At 35.4% G+C, this 22879-nt stretch overlaps 1 protein-coding gene across 1 annotated transcript in view; it reads right to left on the bottom strand.

The window, feature by feature from the left end:
- CDK14 (cyclin dependent kinase 14) overlaps positions 1-22879 on the bottom strand; it is a 550173-nt gene that overhangs the window by 271043 nt on the left and 256251 nt on the right. Inside the window, exon 7 of the mRNA XM_046669616.1 lies at positions 10110-10172. Within this exon, the coding sequence (XP_046525572.1) occupies positions 10110-10172 (63 nt within the window). The remainder of the gene's footprint in view (positions 1-10109; positions 10173-22879) is intronic.

The following is a 22879-nucleotide window of genomic DNA, read 5'->3' as shown; positions in this document are numbered from 1 at the left end:
GGGGAAAGAGCTTGCACACTTTCTGTGAGCCTTGAGCAGACCAGCTAAGCTGGCCTCCCATTCTGCGCTCTCTTCCTGCCTCGATGCAATGGTGGCTATCAAGCAAGGTGTTGTTCCAGGCATGGAATAGCCCCCACTGAGCAGGCAGATTGCAGCCATGGGAACCAGAGCTGGGATACTTAAAAGGAGTCAAATGGGGATTGTAAGACTGATCTTTGTTTTGCCAAGTTCCTTGAAAGAAGCTCTAATTTAGTAAGTAGGTTTCCAAGTTATTAGGATTTGTATGTATATTGAAGAAAATGGGGATGGCCAAAGATGAGAATCTTTGCTTTAATAATGGTGGTCAGTAGCCTAAAATTAGTATTAGAAATATTCCCTACGTGAGTAGAAACAAGATGATCAAATTTAAGCTACCGACTTTAACAGTTACCCAAGTGTTAATAAAATCTTCTTAAGACCTGTATTGTCAAGTTTCTGTTTGTGAATATAGTTCAGAATTATACAACCGACCTTACTGATATGCACTTTTTGGAACTAAAAAGAAAGAGCATCAAATACAAATTTTTATGCAACTTCATTTGTGAATGTATGCTACTCTCCCCCAACTACAGGGCCATTCTGTTTTACACACAATGAAAAATTACAGTTTAAAATAGTTTTACTGCCTAAAGTAACATCTTAGACACTAAATCAACATGAATTGTCTTAATATCAATTGATAAGGCTAATGTAACTTTTTAAAAGAGAGAGATGCAGACTGTAAAACTGACAAAAATGATGAATCTTGAGTCTAAGAGTCTTAGACAAAGCTCGCGTCTGCAGGCTGTACCAAAGAGAAAAATAAATTTCAAATGGAATGCAGTAATGACTTTGAATTTGGATACATATGATCAACAAACCTCTTTCTATATCCTCTCAGAGTGGTCTCAAGTAATAGGAATTGATATATTAATGAGAAAACATCTAGGAGATGTACTGGCTTGTTTCATAAAGGCTGTACCTGTCCAAGAGACAATCCAAAAAATCCCTGGTGGTGTGTGCATACTCCACTCAGGCTTATTTCCCTCCTAGGTCCTCACGTTTGTCTTGAAAAACATGCAAACAGACAGGTGGAGTGCAGGATCCGTCTTAAACAGGACAGAGGCAAGGTGAATGACTCAAAGCTTGAAACCCAGGAAGGTGTTTTCCCTATTCCCATTGGGTACTCCCTAAACTGAATAATTCCATCTTACAATTAAAATACCACATGGCAGGGGCTGGCCCATGGCTGAGTAAAGTTCCGCACGTTCCGCTTTGGCAGCCCAGGTTTGAGGGTTTGGATCCCAGCACCGACCTACTCCACTCATCAGCCATGCTGTGGAGGAATCCCATATACAAAACAGAGGAAGAGTGGCAAAGATGTTAGCTCAGGGCAAATCTGCCTCACCAAAAAAAAGTAAACATCACATGGCATACTTCTAATGACTGGCTGTATTTCATCAATCTTGGGATAATTTCCTTTCATTCTAGGTTTTAAAGCACCTCTAGGAAAGGGTCTGCTGTTTAATTAGCTGCCTTGATTCCTTTGTCTGATCCAAATCCTTAACAAGCAAATCAGCAGATGATGCTAAGGATACCAGAGACATATTCTAAACGACTGAATGCAGGCCTCAAATCTCAACCAGAAATTCACTACTTAGCCCCCTCTGAATGTCCAACATGATATGAACTGACACATGGAATTTCACCTACTTTTATTGTTAATCCTTCACTTTCTAGATATGGAAGATTATTTTATTACAACAAAAAATAGGATGAAAAGCCAAAAGAAAGCTGGACAGGTGCTGAGACTAGGTGTCAAATTTTTAAAACACTCTTTAACGGCTTCATGAAATAATCATATTTCCCAAAATGTAAAATGAGGACAAGCTCTATAATATTCACAGTAATGCATAGTAGGAAATCATTACCAGCTAAATGAGAGCTCTAGTGCAGAATACGGAGAAAATCAGGTGTTATCTGATTTTCTATCTGAACATTAGCAAGTCTCATTTAGGAGTCAATTCTCAGTGCCATCTGCATAAGACAATCTTAATTTGGCATAACATTCTCCTGTCTGTTATACACCTGCTTGTTCTGTGGATGATGAAAGGAGAATAGCAATGTTTCAACCATTATAATCCTCATGCCTTTTAATTAATATAGATACTGAAATAAAAAATAAAACAGCTTTATGCCAATAGGATTTCAGACATGTAAGAGAATAAGGCAGAAAATTCAGAATGTCTTTGTTATTTTGGATTATTCCAAAACAGTTTCGGGAAAAAAAAAGGAAAATGTGTTTTTGCGAGGAATCCTCTAGAAAAGTCATTAAGATAACATGGAAATGGAGGTACATTACATAAAAAACAGTGAATGATCAATGTCATCATGTAATAAGATTCAAGCACCTTACATGTCTAGATATCAGCTGGAGACAGCACCAATTAATCTTTATTTTTTTCATGAACCTTAAATTTAAGGCTTTTATGCTTATCAATTTTTATAGAACACATGAAAAACTGAATAAAGGGTGAAATTTAGACTGCTATGGTCATTTTTTTTAACTCAACAATCAATCTGTAAATCACTGAGAATTATAAAATGAAGAATTAATACAAGTTCTGCATTCAACTCAACTATGATAGCCAAAATCCAACAAAATTCACAGTGAATGGTTTGTAAAGGCAGAAGAAATGAACTACCCTCCCCCCAAAATCAAACCAGTTTCCTACACACCAATTATCATGTTCTAGCAATTGGTTGCTATATGTTTATTCATCGTAAATATTTATAGCAAGGCTAACGTTCTCAAGCTTTTGATTCAGGTTTTAAATTGCCCTCTAAGTAATTAACTGTTAAAATTACCCATTTGTCTAAAATTGATATTATGCTAAGAAACAAACCACTAGTTAATAGTGAATATTTATTTCAGAATGCCATATTGAGAACAGATATTTCGTATGCAATTAAAGCAGCAAAGTGATTCTAGAAATTTAGTTAACATTGACAGTATTTTTTATGAGTTTATTCCAGTGCTTATAAGGAATATACAACAAGAAATACTTTAACAGATGTTTTGCTGAGAATTAGTACAAAATTACTGTAGAATATCCCATCCTTCATTAAGAAATCACAGGTTTGTGCTGTTCCAGTTGATCTTTTCATCCAAATTCATTCTTCAAGGATATATCACCTTTGTAATGCCTGACATTCTATCTGATTCATACTAAAGAACAATCTCCTCAACTCTTAGGTACATGACATCCCACTTTTTACAATAAATGTAAAATATAAACAGAGATATGTACATATTTAGAATCCAAGATAAATGTTTACAATGTTTCTATTGTCATGCTGCATAGTGATGAAACAAAAGTCATAATTGCCAAATTTAGAAACAGAAGGATTTGATCACTGTTTTCATTCTGTTCACCATAATAAATATTTAGTATTTATGACATTCCAATCATTTAATGATCTAAGAACTATTTAGACAAAAACAGAGTTCCATAGTTATTGAAAGAACATGCTCTTTTAAAGATATTAGCTTATCTCACTTGGTTTTCACATCTCCTTAAATTTACAGAGAACTATTACAAGGTCCTATTTTAGCTCAACTGTTGTTTTTTTTTAATTAACATCTAGCATAGCATTATGAACAGCTGTTAAGTTAGTAAATATTATTCATATGTTCTTCATTTTGCATTTATAGATTTAACTGACAATAAATATCACCACATGAAAAAAATGTTAATACATCAAACTGAAATACCTGTGGGACATCTGTCACTATGTTATAGTCAGACTTCTTTGAGAATAATTTCACCCGCAGTGTAGATCCCAAATGTAACCCTGGACGAGCGCATTGTCTCTAAGCAGACAAACGGTGAAGAAAAGCCAGTGTATAATTAGGTGAACGGCCTCCCATGGAAACCAACATGGTAATAAGGGCTGTCTGCTTCCATGCACTGTAATTCAGATGCCAAAACACACGCATTAACAAGCTGCGTTCTATTTTTTAACCTCTCATACCCTCAGAGAAGGTATAACTATTATCTTCAATGTGAAAATGATAAACCTATGGGATCGAGTGCATATAAAATCACAAATAATAAGAGAATTAGAAGAATTTAATATACGAATTATGTAGTGTAGGGAAAAGAATATTGGACAAAGAGTCAAAAAGCCCTATGACAAGTTCTTAACCTCAATGATCCTAATCCTTATTTTACATGAACTGTGGCAGCTGAAATAGATGACTGTTCCAGGATGCTAATCCTGGAATGGGCTGGGCTACAGCACAATCACTTAAAGAGTTGTTTTTCCTTTTGAATGATACCAACATTCAAAATTTAAGTGATTATGATTGTGTAAATGTTATTTAGAGCTGAGCAATTAAGTTCAGTATGAACATTTTTTTTCCCTGCACAATAATTTGTTTTTCCTCTTGTTAGTAATGATCTAGTTCTTTTGTGTGTTGGTTTGTTTTCCTTTGTTTAGTTTCTTTGTAATTATCACTAACTCAACACCAAACTCTTCTCCTATTTGTAAATCTGCTCAAACACATTAGGTATGCTACCTAAAAGTTTCATCTTCTTGGAAACCTCTGCTGGAGACTTCTGACCTGCTCCAACAGGACTGCTGGGTCCTCTCCCAGCCTGATGTGTAGTTGTCAACCTGGGATTCTTTTCATCATCATTCTAAGTCTCTCCTTCCTCTCTGTCCTGTGGTGGCTTCTGTTACCTGGTTGGTTTGTCTTCTCAGCCTTGGTTTACTCCCTGAGATCTAGGAGAGTACATCCTTGAGTAGTCTCCTGAGAAAGGATGCAAGGTAGGCAAAATGTTCAAGTCCTTGAACATCTGAAAGAAATTACTTTACTCTCGCACTTCACTGACAGTTCAGATAGAACACTAAGTTGGAAACAATTTTACTTCAGAATTTTCAACTCATCGTCCCAGTGCTGTCTCCCAGTGTTACTGTTGAAAAGTCTAACGCCACTGTGATTCTTCCCTTTGGGGTAAACCTGTGTCTTTTTTGTAAGATTTTTCTTTGAAACAAATGTTCTGAAATTTTGCAATAATAAATGTTATCGTCGGTCTATTTTCATTAAGTGTTCTGGACATTTAATGAACCCTCAATCTTGAAATTCACATCCTTCACATCTGGAAAAAGTATAGTTTAATGATTATTACTTTAATGATCCCTTCCTCTCTATTTTCTCCAACTTTTCAAATGTTGGATCCCCTGGACTAGATCTCTCATTTTTTGATACTTTCTTTCACATTTTTCGGATTTGTACTTTATGTTCCATTTCCTCATAAATTTTTTTCAACTTTATCTTCCATCCTTTTTTATTGCTGTTGTTTTTAATTTTGTCATATTTTTAATTTCTAAAGCTGCTTTCTGTTCACTATGTTCTCTTTCTTAAAAGTAACATTCTTGTTTTATAGATGTACTATTTTCTTTGACCTCTTTGAGAATATTAAGGATAATTTCTTTTGAAGTTTTCTTTGTTATCTTTTTCTGTCTCATTAATGCAAGCGACGTTGCTTCCTCCAAGTTACTTATTTGTCAATCAGGGTCATCACCGTAGATTCGCCTGGATTCTTTAGATCTGTTCTGGAGTGATCAGGTTTTCCACAAAAGATGCTTATAATTTTCTACCCTGAGGCATGGGTCTGAGACTTGTGATTTTGAAGCACCACAGGCCGGGCCCTGTCTCTCACGCTCTTCCCTATCCCCTCCCATCTGCCCAGCCCCTGCCCTATTCTGGGACATGACTGCCTGGCTGGCAGAGGAAGGAGCAGTGGAGGCAGGCAGGCTGTAAGGCTGTGAGAGACCAACAGGCCAGGATTACTAGCAAGCATACATGTCCTCCAGGCTGGGGGATAAAGCCACGGAGGGCCACAGGGAGAGTGAGGAATGCTGTGGGTCATGGGAGGCACCCCGGGCTCTCAGCAAATGTCCTGGGTCTCAGCAAACGCCTTTTCCTTCTTAAAGTGACTTTTTAAATTTGATTCTGATTCTGGCAGATGAGAAGAGAGGGAAAAGGAAAAAGATATAGACATAGACATATCTCTATATCTTTTTTGTTTTAAAGCTTTGCAGGTGACTCTGGCGTGCAGCCAAGTGTGAAGACCTCTTAGATGATTACTGAAGTTTCTTGTATCCTTAAATATCCCAAGAACTGAGACTGTCCAGTACATGTGGCAAATCCTTAAGGAACCAAGGGTTTCAATCCCTACAGGGAAAGAGATACCCATATATCAATACGTTTTTCTGCCTTTCAGTTATTCAAAAAGGTATAAGAAGAGGTAAATCACATCATGCTCTTTTAGAGGCAACAATGTAGTAGGACATCAATCTGTGACCATGTTAAACAACTTCTGATTGGGAATAATTCCTGCTCTATGTGACTAATGTCTAGACTAGCTGTGGGTGTCGCACCTAATTTCTGGGACATTATTTCTATGCTGACTGCACATCTCATTCACCATTAAGTTTCTCACCACACCCTAGAATTCTTGTAATAGTAAACCTTGTTTACTGCCACAGTACACCCTGGACTTGGAAAAGGTAGAAAACACTAAGTATTTGAAGTATGATTAACAACCGTGGGGTAAAAGAAAAGCTTGTGAAACTTGGATAAGAACTGCTGAAACACAGTTTCAAAGAGTGCAGCCTAGTTACCGAAAAACAGCAACCTAGAGATCGATCTCCCTATGATCATTAGGAGACAAAGGAAAAATGAAACGTAATGGAAGAAGCAAAACTTACAGTAAACATGCTACAAAAATCATCAATGACACTGGCCTAAGGACAGTGAACATGGCAATGCTTTGTGAAATGAGCTTTCCTTCTTTGATTCACCAAAAAAATTTTCCAGAAACACTTGCCCATAACTGATGACACATGGAGGGTTGGTGAGAAAACCAAAAAGGGATAAAAAAAATCCAGTGATGGGGGCCAGCCCGGTGGCAAAGTGGTTAAGTTCGCACGTTCTGCTTCTCGGCGGCCTCGGGTTGGCTGGTTTGGATCCCGGGTGCGGATATGGCACCGCTTGGCAAAAGCCATACTGCGGTAGGCGTTCCACGTACAAAGTAGAGGAAGATGGGCATGGATGTTAGCTCAGGGCCAGTCTTCCTCAGCAAAAAGAGGAGGACTGGAAGCAGATGTTAGCTCAGCGCTAATCTTCCCCCCCCCCCCAAAAAAAAAATCCAGTGATGCCATAGTTCTTTGAAAAGGTTCAGCCAGCTCTTTAATCTAAATCCTGTCAGTGAATTTGAAAGTCAGGAAGTCAAAGTTAGCTCAGAGTAGCTGCTGATTTCCACTGAGGCTGGCAGGCCCCTGTGCTCCCCAGAGCCAAAGGTCTCATTGGCTGGGCTCCACAGATTCCCAGGGTTAAAGTGAATAAGGATGTACCGTACGATCAGCTTTGAACTCAATCAGCCCTAAGAAGAGAACATTTAATGTATAAATGAGACAATTTGAGATGTTTTAATGTGACAACAAAAGAGTAGAATTATGCTCATGTTATAATACTAGTGTTTAAAGTTGGACCTGAATACAGGCAAGATAAATAAAACAAGTCTCTTCATCTGTTAAACTTTCTTACCCAATCTAACTACTAAAAAACTAACTATGTCAATGGATACAGGTTTTTAAGAAAAATGAACAGTCAAAAAATTTTTTAAAAATCTAAATAAAACAAAAAACCACAACAACAAAAAAGGAGACATACGAAAAAATCAACAAATACTATACGTACAATATTGATTCCATTATTTATTTACAAAACCATGTTTTGTCAGAGTTCCTATAGGTTCCTACATTTTAAAATTGTACAACATAACTGACCACCATAAAAACCCTCATTATTAACGTCACAAATATAAAAAAGTACCTGTAAATTATTTTAAAAAAACCCAACCCAACAGAGAAATGGACAATATATAAGAAGAGGAAACTTATAATAGCAGAATTACAAATGGTCAAGAAACATGCAGAAAGATGCTCAAGGTCACTAGTACTCAAGAAAACGCCAATGTCAAAGACATCCCTTTTTTTCTTGAGGAAGATTAGCCTTTAGCTAACTACTGCCAGTCCTCCTCTTTTTTTTTTTTTTTGCTGAGGAAGCTTGGCCCTGAGCTCATCCGTGCCCATCCTCCTCTACTTTATATGTGGGACGCCTACAACAGCATGGCTTTTGCCAAGTGGTGCCATGTCCACACCTGGGATCTGAACTGGTGAACCCTGGGCCGCCAAGAAGCGGAATGTGCGAACTTAACTGCTGTGCTACCAGGCCGGCCCCAGAGACATCCTATTTTTATTCATCAGAATGGCAAAAATTAAAATGACTGGTTACAGTCAATCCTAGAGAGTAGAGAAAAACAGTCCTCCTCTAATTTATGACCTTGTGAGTAAATGTTCCAGTTAAATTCATTAAAACTGAAATAATGCTCTTACTTAAAAAAGAAAACCCACTAACAAGCTATCCAAAAGAAATAGGAGTTAAAAGGTGTTATACTAATATTTACTCTAGAATCATTTATAATAGCAACATTCTGGAAACAATTCAAAGATGTATGAATAAGGAATGGTTGAAAATTATGGTTTATTCACACTATTGAATAATGTGCAGTTATCAGAAAGACTGAACTACATAGTCATATATTGACGTTAAAGGATATCCATGTTATATTGTAAGTGAAAAAAAACTTATACAATAATATATATATTATTTTCATAAAGCAAAAGAAATAAGCACACAAAACACCACATGTACATATATACTTCTACAAGGAAAGGGAACAGCACAAAAGAAAATACATTCTATGTTGTGTTGGGGAAGTGGGAGAATTCCCTCCCTTTTCCTTAAGGTTCTTACTGCTGGTCAAATAATTAAAAAGGCAGGTTAGCAAGAGAAAATCAAACAAAGTTTAATAGCATGTATTCATGGGAGAAACTCAGGAGAAACTGAGTAACTGAGCCATGGCCGAGGCTGCCTGTGTAAGTATCTTCAGCTACAGACTGTGGGTAGTGGTTTCGGACTTCAACGGGGAGGAAGGCAACTCACATGGAAATGGAAAAGCAGATGTTTGGTAAACAGAACTTGGATCCTCCCAGTCTACTGAAACCCAGAGTTCTCTATGGTGAGGGCCTGTCCTGGGGACAGGCCTTTATTTTACATTTCTTTTAGGCAGTTAGGGGGGAAAGGTAGAGTGTTCTTCTTGAGTCTTCTGAGCCTATACTGTCTTCAGCTGGAAATAATCTACACCCCAGAGTGGCGCATGGGGCAGCCTGCCCTGAACCCCATCAGTTGCAAAGAGTGGTATAGATAATGAATGGGAAGAAACTGAGACAAATAATTTTACTACAAATATATGCATAGTACTCAACTGGTTCTCAGGATCACGAAATGTAGTCATTTAAATAATAAAATGTGAGCACATGATTAAGCCTTCAGATATAACTTTGGTATCTTCTACCTTCCTAACATATGCCAAAAAAGTCTCCTGTTTTAAGCTTGAAATTTTGGGACAATTTCCCAAGATGGTTGTTAGGTTAAATCTTAGAAAAACTTAGTTCTTTTGACACATAGTAATCTAATTTCTAGTAAAAAAAAAAAAGCAAGCAGTAGGAAGAACCATTTTTACCTGCTTGTACAAATAAACGAAAAATATGTCCTGTGAACTCACCGTAAGACTGTTTTAGATCATAATAATCCCTTATATTGAAAGCAGTTAGCAGTGCAGGGTGGGTCCCAAGCTAGAGCCACCCGAGACTCCCCTCTTCTGAAAACACTGTCACAAAAGGATGCTAGAGGATCTCACTCACTACTGGCAAACGTTTCTCCATGAAGAAAAGAAGAGAACGAGATCTAAGTAATAATATTCCAGTGAAAATATTTAATGTTAAAACATAGTTTCCAACCACTAAGTGATGTAATTAATGACTATGGTTCACTTCAATATTACTTTTCTTCATACAAAAATTTTTTAAAAACGTTACTGTAGATAGATTAGACTTTGGCTCAAAAAATGCACATGAAGAATGCTAACCTTTGGTTTAAAAAGATCTTTTCCTACCTTCACGTTATCTGGATGCAGTCCCCCAGGGTGCTTGTCCATGTACTGACATAAATCAGTGTGCTGGAAGAAAAAGGGGAAAATGTATTAACATCCCTCTGGCTAAAACACCATGAATCAATATTTTTCTACTTCAAAGTCACTGTTACCTTCCGAACAAAGCAAATATAAGTGGGTGGGGTTTTTAGTGTATGCAGTTGTATGCTCCTCCACCCCCCATTTTTAACCACAATTGAACCATTATCTTTACCTCTAGGTTCTGTACTATGTTCAACATATCTATGTATTAGAACGAATTTGCATGCATACTTTGTTAAATGCCTAAAATTTCCTCCTCATTGAATATAAATCTCTCAACCGAAAAAGAAAAAACCTTAACTAAAAAGATATAACTTAACTTAAAAAAGCTCACAGATGCAATTCACCAATCCAATTACAATTTCAATTATCTCATATTGTCCAAGTGCAAATGCGGGTTATGATTAATGTGAGGTGAAAATACTACATACGGATCATTCTAGTAAAATTAATCATTGGATTAATTTAAATTTTTCATAACTATATTCATTAAAAAATAATTTTCAGGTTTCCAGAACTCCTCAATATATTTGACAAAATATACTTTATAAATTACTACAAATACTTTCAAAATTATAAATTAAGACAAATACATCCAGATATAACTTAAAAGGAATATCCTTAGATAACAACTTATGATGTCATTCTTTCAAATATTCCACTCAATTTGCCTACAAATGTATATTTTCTTCTTAATGCTTTTTCTGTTTATATTATGAACTACATAGAATTTTGAAAAAACATGTAGAGTTGCAATTCGAATTTTTCTTCTCTTACTGAGGGATAATGTAAGATTTGTAACACTGAAACATTTAATCATTCTGTAAAAGCCATTGAACATTAGTAGTTGTGCCCCACTGTCAAACTTTAATTACTGAGGAATTATAAGTTTTATGACACATTCAAGAATCTTGCTGTAGCCATGGTGACAACAGTTCAGATTCCTTTACTGAATTTTATTGCATGCCAGGTAGTAACTGCTGAGGATACAGAGCAGAATTTAGCATTCGCTCATTACTCATCATGTATTTCTTGAGCCCTTATTGTTTTCCAGGCACTACACTAGTCACCAAGGACACAAAATTAAATGAAAAAGATGCACATGGAAAAAACCAGACATGTCAGTAATTACAGTAGAGTATGTTGTGTCCTCTTTTAGCAGCATCAGGAAATGTTTGAGGGCATAGCAGGTGGAACCTATTGTGGTCTAGAGATTGCAGAAAGGCTTCTGGAAGAAGTTACTTCTATGTAAGACATGAGTAGAGAATGAAAGAAGTTAGCCAATTAAAGGGGACAATGAGAAAGAAAATGGGACAGAAGAAATGCTGGTGGAAACAGTTTTACATACAGTATAGCTCACTAAAAATAACCCTAAAATATAATTATAATAGGTTCCATGGAGTTTTTCCTGACTACATAAAAGTTTTATTTCATGCATTTAACAAACTAAGGAATGAATTCTGGACCTCAAACTGCCATTTTGTAACTCCATATTATTAACTTCTCTGTCCTTTGAAAAGGATAACACCTCCCTTGGAGAAGATTTCTGAAGAACATATAAAATAGTAGACTCACGCATCACTTGACAGGGATATGTTCTGAGAAATGCATCATTAAGTGATTTCATTGTGCAAACATCACAGATTGTGCTTATGCAAACCTAGATAGTATAACCTACTACATACCTACGCTCTATGGTACTAATTTTATGGGACCGCCGTCACATATGCAGTCCTCATTGATCAACATGTTGTGAATGTACATTAGAAAGTACTTTTTACCTATAAAATGGTAACAAAAATAAGGTATTATTTAGGATACTGCCCATTGTACAGTAAGATCCACGAGGGGAAGAACCGTATCTAATTTGCTCATTGCTTTACACACAACAAATAAAATGTTAAATAGAAAGTACATCCAATCATATCAATAATTATATATCTACATGTTAAAATTCTTATCAAAAATGTCAATTCTCAGTTTAAAAAATAAAGAAAATAAATTCACACTGTTATCAAGATACAAACTAGATACAATTAAACAAAAAAATCTAAAAATAAATAATATATTTTATATTATTCATATTTTATGTAATTTATCCTGGTAAATAGCAATAAAAAGGAATCAGCATATGACTGTAAATATTAAATCATAGGATTCAAGGAAAATGTATTAAACATTTATGCACCTAGCAAACATGGCACATCAATATAAACCAAAAATTGATAAAAATAAAAGAAATTGAAAAATTCACAAAATCTTGAAGGGTTTAGTTTCAAGGGCAATAATTGGAATATACTTGTCATTGCCTGCATTTGAGTAAACTTTTTATTTCGTTCTATTTGCAGAGCTATTACTCTGATGGCATGAGTCATCAACAAACAACTTAAGGACCATCTGAGAAAGAAAGAAAGACAAGATGCAACTGTTAACTGGAAACCATTTATTGAAAATTTTGGGTAAAATTTTATAAAAAAGTGCCAGGATTAAAACCTGCAAGTCTCTTTTATAAAATAAAAATTCTGAATGATTAGAAAGCACTCAGTCATAGATTTTTGTCTTAGAAAAAAAATGCAACGTTTCAACCAGTCAATGGGTTTTAAGTCCAACGGCAACAGGAAGAAAACAAGGAAGGAAGAAAAGGAGTCAAAGAGAGGGAATGAGAAAGGGAGAGGCAAAAAAAGAAAATTTATTTTCTTGGCAATTTAAGAAAACACTTTAAAAATCTAAAATGGTTAAATCATTTAAATGAATGATAAGATACTACATACATTTTAAAGCAATGAAAAATGGTCAGAGCATTATTGATAGGAAAATTTAGACCTTTAAATACATTAATATTTTGTTGTTTTTTGTTTGGTGAGGAAGATTGGGCCTGAGCTAACATCTGGGCCAATCTTCCTCTATGCTGTATGTGGGATGCCGCCACAGCATGGCTTGACGAGCGGTGTGTAGGTCCGTGCCCAGGATCCAAACCTCTGAAGCCCAGGCCACGGAAGTAGAGCACGCAAACTTAACCACTACACCACCAGGGCCAGCCCCTAAATACATTAATTTTAACATAAGAATGACTAAAAAATAGATAAAACAACCAATAAACTCAAGCTAGAGAATACCAAATATCAAAGAGACCCAAAGAAAATAGAAAGGATTAATGTAGGTATAGCAGAAATTAATTACATAGAAAAATTAGAAAACAACAGGTTTGAACAACTAAACAAAAAAACCACTTCTTTGAAGAGCCCAATAAAACAAACAAACCTGTTGCAAGTCTCATTTTTTTTAAAGTTATGGGTTTTGCCAAGAAGTAATCAACATTAAGAATAAGAAAAAAGACACAACCAAAGTGTGCAGATTTAAAAATATACTGTGAACATATAGTACTATAAACTAAACTAAGCAGAATATTATAAACATCTTTAAACCAATACATTTGATATATAGATAAAATGTCTTTTTTTTAAAAACATAAATTATTAAATTTTGTTCTATAAGAGATGGGAATTAAAGAGCTATACCTAAAAAAGGTACCAAGTTCAGATGGTTTTAAAGGAAAATCTACCAAACTTTAGGATAACAGATATAAATTACTCCAGAGCAAAGAAAAGATAAAATGCTTCTCACTCCTTCTTTAAGGTTACAATGTCAAAGCAGGCAAAAGAGAGAGGAGGAGAGAACTAAACCAACCTCTTTATAACCATAGATGTATAAATTCTAATGACAGTAGGTACTAGAATCCAATATTATATTAAAATACTAACACACCAATACCTAACAAAGTTAAACCTAGAAATGAAAAAATAGTTCAACATAATGACATTTATTAATGTGATCCTCTAAAATGAACAAATTACATATGTGGAATGGTGTTGGGTACAAAACTTTCACGATACTATATATTTGACATATATTTATAAAATGCTGATTTTGCATAAATAAGACAAAGTCTGTTCTCACACAGCTTACATTCTGTGGATTCCACATTCTTGTGAATTATTATAATTTTTTCCAAGAATAATGTATTCAAGCATTTCTTTAAAACAAAAAACCAAAACTACAAGGAAGGAAAGTTAGGATTGGGGGGAAAATATTTCCTGATCCTCAAGGTACACATGAAGTCCTCCTGAGTATACGCCCAATGACATTAACATCATGAATTGTAGGAAGAAGACTTCTCCAGAAATAAGATCTTGGGAAATTTAATAAAGATTTTTCCAAATCTTTTAAATTTTAAAATTCTTAATTCTTTAGATAAATGGCATGAAAATGTGTGTGTGTGCATATATATCATATGTATACACACATGGCTGTGTAGCCTTGAGTACATTACATAACCTCTGTATATCAGTACCTTCATCTATGTAATGAGGATAATCTTAGTACAGCTACCTCATCAGATATTGTGAAAATTAACGTTTGCATTAATGAGTTTCCATTCCATAATAGTTTCAGAATATTGCCCAGCACATGGTAGATGTTATAGATGATGATGATGATGATGATGATGATGATGATGATTTTCTGTGTTGTGTTTAGAGCAGGGAGGGATATTTGGGAGGTCTGTAATTAAAAACAGAATGATAAATACAGTCGGAAAACTGGAACTCCTGGGGGTAACATTTCCTCCTTATGTAATGTGTTCTTCCTGTCTGCATGTCCAGACATTCTCATTGACACTTCACTGTTTCCTGTACACAGCCACCAAGACTACATCTAGCAAATACACCATTAACCTCAGATTGCTCTGGGTGATTGGGGCAAGAATTTGGAGAATCTCAGATGGAAGAAGAGACAAGTGGTAGGACAAGGTACCATTTTGTACCCTAGCAAATTTCTGTTCTACTTGCATTAAAAACTGTTTCTTTTCCTTTTATCTTTTTAAATACACACTATTATGCCTGGGACTGCATTAGATGTGCCTAAGTTACAAATTTCATTACATCCCTTCTTTCTTTTTAACTTCTCTCCTTAGTTCATTTCATTGGATTATGTGACCCTTATGTTTTGCTCTGGTCTAGAAATACAGAACTAAATTTAACAATAATGCTAGAATGTACTTCTTTGTTATTCCACTTTTTAAAGTCATCCTAGGTATAAAAGTTCTAAACAGAAGGTTCCTATGGCACATGACCAACAGAATACTATCCTTTGATGAGACAAAGATAATCTCAGATCCATCTGGCTTGATCTCTGGCTATTTCTTGTTATAACACTAAGAGGAGCACTTTTAGACTAGGTGCCTGGTGACTGCAGATCAAACACAATCTCTATCTTGGCTCCTGGCTAACATCTCCTCTTTCCCTCTCTACATTATGCCTCGATTCACCTTCCTACACCTTCCTCCTATTCACTCCATCACTGCTACTGCTTTTCAGGGTAATTCCTTTAGAGGCACTTGTGTCTGACAGGTTGATATCTGAATGCCTAAGAACACCTCATCAATCTTCCATAGAGTGGTGGTTTTAATGAAGCTTTCAAGTGTGGCTAGACTTACAGACCAAGCAGAAGACAGAGTGAGAGCAGAAAGGAGCTCCAAAGGCTCAATCCTTACACTAGCATATACTTCTTTCAAAATCAGGTCCTCCTTCCTCACTGTTGATTACCCGTCAGGTAGCACTTATGTGGTTATTTACATAGAAGCAGGAGTGTTTCTAGGGGAAAGAATTTGAGGAACATATCTGAAATCATAACACCCTGAACATAACTGTTCTCTGTGAAGGAGTTTGCCACATTTACAATTTGGGTTTCCCCATGTTGATCTGATTACTCTGTGGTGAGATCAATTTAGAAGGCATGAGAGAAATCTCCCTTTAGTAAGAAGCCTGGATATGGAAAGACCACAGAAAATTGAAAAGACTTTTTACTCATCAGCACTTTCACAGAGTAGAGCCTCAGTTAATTTCAATCATGTGTAGACCAGAGAACTGCATGACTAACGGCACACAGCCATGAGACTTAAAGGGAAAGACATGAAAGAAAGCTACAAAGATAAATTATGAACATAACGACAATTACAAAACAGGTCTGGATGGAGAACAGCCCATTTAAAAGAGGACCAGGAAAGAGAGGCCAGCCACAGAAAAGGAGGAGAAACAAGCTGGACTACGACATTCACCTCTTCATATTTTCCACTCTCCATATTTACTCTTTGTGAAACTAACTGTGTCAGGGAAAGAAGCAATATCCCTCCACTGAAAGCCGCTGGTAAAAAGGGTCTCTGAAGACCACAATCTCAGACAACCTGTTGGACATGAAATTTTACCCACATTCCAGGGTAGGAACATGTGTAAGTCAATTGTTATGTAGGTTTCACTGTCCGGTATGTGCTTGTTGTTTTTGTTTTGTTTTGTTTTGTTTGTTTTTTGCAGGGAAAGATTCACCCTGAGCTAACATCTGTTGCCAATCTTCCTCTCTTTTTTTTTCCTCCCCAAGCCCCAGGACATGGTTGTATAGCCTAGTTGCAAGTCATTCTAGTTCTTCTATGTGAGCCACTGCCACAGCACGGCAATTGACAGATGGGTGGCATGGTGCTGCAACCAGGAAGTGAACTCAGGCCACCAAAGCAGTGAGCACCAAACTTTGACCACTAGGCCATCAGGGCTAGCTCTGTGCTTGTTTCTTCTTAATCTGTGTATTATCCATGAAGTGAGGTTGTCCAATTGTTGGCCCTTCAGAGGATCAAACCTCCAAAAGACATCAAGCTGCTCAGAGAAATTATGCTTTTGCATTAGCACCGGCTTTCAGACTGGACTGTTCTCTTTAAGCAGGAATCCAAACAAAGCCCCTCCCCAAACCCATGCACTTGTTTCTACTTTCCTATAATGTTAAGCATGATATCATGATTTCCTATAATGTCAAGCATGAATATTTGTCAGCTAATTTTGATGTTCTTCAGAAGCACTGCCAAAACATGACACTGAAAATAGTGCAGTGTTATTTTTAGCATCTAGGCTGAAAAGGAAGTCTTTCCTTGGGGATAACCAACAGACATCCTCATTCTGAAGTTATGTTAAACATAGGCTTCACATCCTTTACTTCTGCTTCATTTAGTTTTCCATTTTGACAGTGAGAGACTCAGTATACTCAAGCTTGGTGTAATTTTTATAACATTAAAAAAACCTGCTTCACAAGAGTAAGAATACGAAAGATTCCAGAAGATAATAAAACTAATTGTGAATTTCTTAAGTTCTTAAGGGATTGCTTTATTTTATGCTTAAATATCAAGGTTCAGTTTTACTTTTATTTTGAAATTAATAAAAATTTGATATACAAAACAAAAAAATTAAATGGAAACGCGATTTTAAAAAAGATAGTTAAGAACTAGTTGATAACATGTGCAAAGTGGAAGCATAAAAATATAGACTCTTCCTTTTCTTGACTAATTTTTGATTGTTTAAGAAGCTCCCTAGTCCTTATCCCAGTTTGATTGTAGACATTCCAATCTCCTCCAGGTAAGTGACTCATTATAAAGAAACATTAAATAGCACTCCAATTGGTAAGAGATCATATGAGGAAATTGGCAAATTTCTAAAGGACAAGAGCAATTATTTCCACTCTTCAGTCGTACTGCACGTGGTCCCAAAATTAATGGCAATAATGGTAACTGTTAGTGTGATCAAGGCAGCAAGTGCGGCAGATGCTTACCTGGGATGCTTAGTCTACTATTGGCTAACGTCACTCACCTTCATCACCATTGTCCCATGTCTGGGACACATCATACACATTCTAACTAAAACCACACTTTTGAACTTTGGTAGAACTATCATTTTAGTTTTTAATCTATTTCACCTGTAGCTTATTAAAGTCAGGTAATACACTGGGGAACAGCTGCTACTAGAGGCAACTGAAGGAGACTCATAGAAGCTGGGCCCTCCTTTCTTCTACAGCAATCAACGCCGTTCTCCTCTAGCTATAATCTCTGTTTTAATCAGGCTACACTGCTGTAAGAATTAATACATCAAATTAGTGAACAGTTAGTTTCAAACTGCTTTTATAGGAAGTCCACAGGTTTAAATTGAGTTTGAAATAGCATTTTTTTCCATTAAGCTTTATAGTACTCAGCTATTTCATCCCAAATCATAATTAATGAAATTTTAATGTTGTGAATTCCAACACATGAGCCTTATTCTTAGTGAGAAAAATGAAAATGAAAAGAAACATTAATCAATTTTTCCTTGAAAACAAAGTCACAGCCATTCAAGGTGCTTTATAAAGGAAGTTTGTATCTACTATATATCAAAGAGGCCCATTTCTAAAGAGTGGTAAAAAAATAAAACTCTGTAAGTATTCTATTAAATGTCATTTAGACTTTATGCTAATGCATTGAAATCCCTTATCTTTAATAACAAAAACAAGACATTCATGAACAAGTACAAAAGTGCTATCTCTTCCCTCTGAAGCAGAAATTCTAATTACAACTAGATTACTGTGTCTCAAGTTGCATCATAGGACATGGTATGAAAATAGAGACAATATGGTCTTTTAATCTATTCCATCATCACCCAAAGATATGTTCTCACATGGAATAATCTCAAATATTCCACTGTTCCTGCGCAGACTTATTTTACATATAACAAAGACTGTTTCTGGGTTATTTTATTTTTACCTGGTCTTAAGCCACTTAGGAAATGTTGAAATTCTACCAGTATACCACACGCATATTCTCTGGGGAGGGAAGGGAGGGTAGTTAACACACACAACAGTTTATGCTACATAAAAATCCTCCCATTAGCAATCACAGTGCTGTGGTTTATTCGTAATTAAATCAGCCATTTCTCCTTTTTTTATTATTATATAATATATTCTCCTTCTCCTTTTTGGTCATAATAAACCTATATGTGACTTAGCTATCCCATAATTATGCCTAATTGGTTTCAGCTGTCATTTCTGAATCCATAATGCATGGGCAGCCTGGGGCTGGCAAGTGGAACAGGAAGCACTTCCAACCACATTCCCATCATGTAAAACCAGCAACCTGAAAGATCTTTTCCATTAAAACAAAAAAGTTACTATTTGGCTTCTGGCAATGACACCAAGGGTAGACAGATTGTACAGCTCTACCCAAGCAGTAAGACTGTTGTGAGCCATTCTTCTCTGATGAAAAGAATGCAGACATTCACGCTCCAATAGTTCAAGTGTCTGAAGCAGTCTCAATATTGTAGGGGCTAACTCATAAACGAACACATATGTATACCCTTCACTATATCTACATAATTTGTTTACTTTATAAAACTTCTAGGAGATATAAATGATTTTCCTTTTTAAAATTAAATAAATTCAAAGTATAGATTTGGGAACCTTCAAGAAATGTGGAGTAATCTTCTAGAAGTAGAACACTGTGGTTCTACAGAACCATATACTGTTCCTGCATTGGAAGAATGTGTAAAACGTGCTCTCTTGAAAGAGTGAAGGAAAGAGCCACCCGGTAAGGCTTATATGTCCTCTGGCAAACCATTCACAAGCTTAAACCATATAACAAATTTTAACTGAGTCAAATAGTCACTTTAAAAACATATTCATCTGCTACAAAAATTAAAATAGAAAAAAGATATTCAAGCTACTTTGAAGTGAGGCTGATTTTTAAAGGAAAAATAAAAAGCCAATGGGTATAAAGAATGGAATGTTCTGATCATCCAACACCCTCAGGAATTTGGAGGGGGGGAAGGTTAACAAAGCGGCCACATAAAATTTTTTGGAGTCAAAGCAAGAGATGGAAGACAAAAAGGAACTGAAATAGTTCTCAGGAATATCTTAACTCTGAAAACAGCTTCTGGAGCTGCCCTGATAGAAACATGGAAGATCTTGAAATTATAGGGTAAAAGCAACATGAGCAAAAAGAGAAACAGAGAACCAAAGTGGAAGAGGGAAGACAAAGAGGAGAGATAAAGAGGGGGCGAGAAGACAGGAATCACAGGTAGCCATCCGGGAATAACTATTGCTGGCTACAAAGGAGAAGAGAGAAGTCTTTTTTATAATCTTGGTTCTAAGGAGTAAGAGTCACTCTCACATCGCAAGCGATCATACCAGATGTGTGGTTCAGAAAACTCTATGAATTATACTGTAATGAGCTTCAGGTACATGTTATTTTTAATTTTAAAAATAGTAATTCTAGAATGCATAATTACAAATAGAATATTAAACAATTATAATTTGTAAATTTTGTCACCCTTTTGTTGGCATCCCAACTGATATTCAAAATATATTCTCAAACTCTTATAATGGGTGAAGTATTGTAAAATGTGAAAAGATGAATAGAAAATATTCACTATTTAGGTGCCTACTGATGACTAAGGGAAAAATAAGAATGACAATCACATCAATAATACTTTTGCTCTTCTTCCTAAAATGAAACATTTATAGCTTTGTTTCTATCATTCGACTCAGTAGTAACAATTTTAGTTTTTGGGTTAGTTTTTCGGAAACCTAGGAAAACAAGGAAATGCAGAGGGATGTATTAGAAGCAATGTTACTAAGATGTTACAACACAAAACACTTTAGAGTTCTTAAACACATTACAGATATTTGATTATTTATGGAGCAAGGGTTGTGGTCTATAGATTCCAAAATGGGACAAATCAAAATCTCTTAAATTGGAGAAATAGTTCTAAAAATAAATTTATATTACAAATGTAGAGCTCACTTAAATCTTCCTGTCTGGTGGGAATACACAGAATATAGAATAACAAAGCTTTCAGAGAAAGTCCTCACAAACAGTAAAGTATGTGAAATGTTTGTTCTACATGATGAAAGAGGCAATTTATTTTGCTATTCCTGTGGCACACCTGAAGCATAAGTACATTTAGGTAAGATCACTGTTTTTTAAAAAAATATTAATTTCAATTATTTCAATATAGTACATAAAGAGGCAAAAGTAATTTAGGTTTCTCAAATCAATGAGTAAAAGGACCTACAAGGTATGAGGCTCTGAAGCATGAGAAGTTGAGGAGTGGTGAAACATAGTATTAAGAGGCCACAAAAGTAAAAGTTTTGTTTGATGTGGTTCTTTTAGTAGCAAAGAATAAAAAACTTCAGATCACAGAGGAGGGAAAAGAAACATCATGAATTCTTGTATTCTGAGTATTGCCAAAAGTTAAAACAGAATAGAAATTCCAAAATATCTCTTTTTCAGGATCTCTAGCCAAAAGTCAAATTGCTAACTTACCTGACAAAAAAAAAATTTACCGAGGATCAAATAGTCACTCTTTTTCCTTTTCTTTTTCTTTTTTGCTACTAGCTTTGCTCAATCCATGGACAAAGAAAACGTGCTTAATTCCTTGCTATGCATGAGTATGAAATTAAAGATACCCTGGAAAAAGAACTATTTTATTTTTTTCTCAATCACTAGACACTTGCAAACTTGCCAAGAGAATAACTTCCCCAGGAGCTTGACAGATTTGACAGATATGGTCGATGTTTTGAATATGAATCCTGAAACTTCAAGACCAATGTTATTGTTCCTCATGATTTATTTTAAGCTTTTCTGCCAAAATCTAGTTATGTCTTCAGTGAATCAGAACTAAAACCACCTTTCATTCTCTTGACTTAGTGCAATTTGCCATAAAAAGGTTCCTGAAAAAAATTTCAAGAAAATGAATAAAATCTCAGCAAGTCTGTCTGGGATGAATTCGGGTAGTGCTTTCCTGATGCTGTGGTTGAAAATACCATTTGAAAGTCAGTCTTAGCAAAATTTGAAAGAAGTTACTGATGCTCAAATTTGAATCAATTACCAAAAAATTTCAGAAAATCATACTGAAAAGTTTGGGGCAAAATATCTCAATATTTAACTAAAAATAAATTAGTAAGCCTGATGTGTAATTATCATAATCAACATATGAAGCTGGTTGTAATAATTTCTGTCAAGAAAAACATAGCAGAAACCAAACTTGACATGGAGGCTTGACCCTTGACACTAACTACAATAAAAAAAGCTCGTGGTAAGCAAGGAAGCTGATTAGTGCCCTCATTTATAAAACGTGATTTTTAAATGTTAAAAAGCCAGAATCTAAGTGTTCAATAAAATCTTTTAAAATCACCATTATTTGAATTTGTCTTATTAAGAATTTTAAATATATCTAAGATTTAAAGTGATATCAAGAAAAGCATGGGATTTTTATATTAATACAAAGGGTGAATAAATTTTAAAATGCGAATAAACATTGATATATAACATTTACTAATTTAGAACAAAGGTGGTATTAACTTCCATTTTGTAAAAGGTTAAAAAAACAGCACATGTAACATATGAGTATAGTATAGGAAGATACAAAGAAATCTTCAAAGGTAACACGTGGTAGCACTGGCTTTCTCTGAGGGGGTTGGATTATAAGTAACTTGGGATACATCAATCAGGATAGGCCAGGTTATCTTGTGATAACAAACAACTTTTGCTCACAATTTATTGGCTAAAGCAAGCCACACGGCCACACCTAAAATCAATAGGGAAAGAAGGTTTAATTTTCCTACAGGGATTGGGATCCAAATACCAGGGAAGAGTAACACAGTCTTCTGCATGAGGCAAATCATACTCAACTTTTTTTTACTGATAATAGAGTAAGAATATTAAACACATATGTATATATTTGCATTGAATTTTAAAAGAATGTTTTGTCAAGGATTTAGTAACTTTAAAAGGACGCTACAATTTTATGAAGTCACTCAATTATTTCTCATCCAGACTTAACTTTTCTAGAAAT

Source organism: Equus quagga, chromosome 8 (assembly GCF_021613505.1).
Source record: "Equus quagga isolate Etosha38 chromosome 8, UCLA_HA_Equagga_1.0, whole genome shotgun sequence".
NCBI classification, from domain to species: domain Eukaryota; kingdom Metazoa; phylum Chordata; class Mammalia; order Perissodactyla; family Equidae; genus Equus; species Equus quagga.
This window is presented reverse-complemented; position numbering and strand designations above follow the sequence as displayed.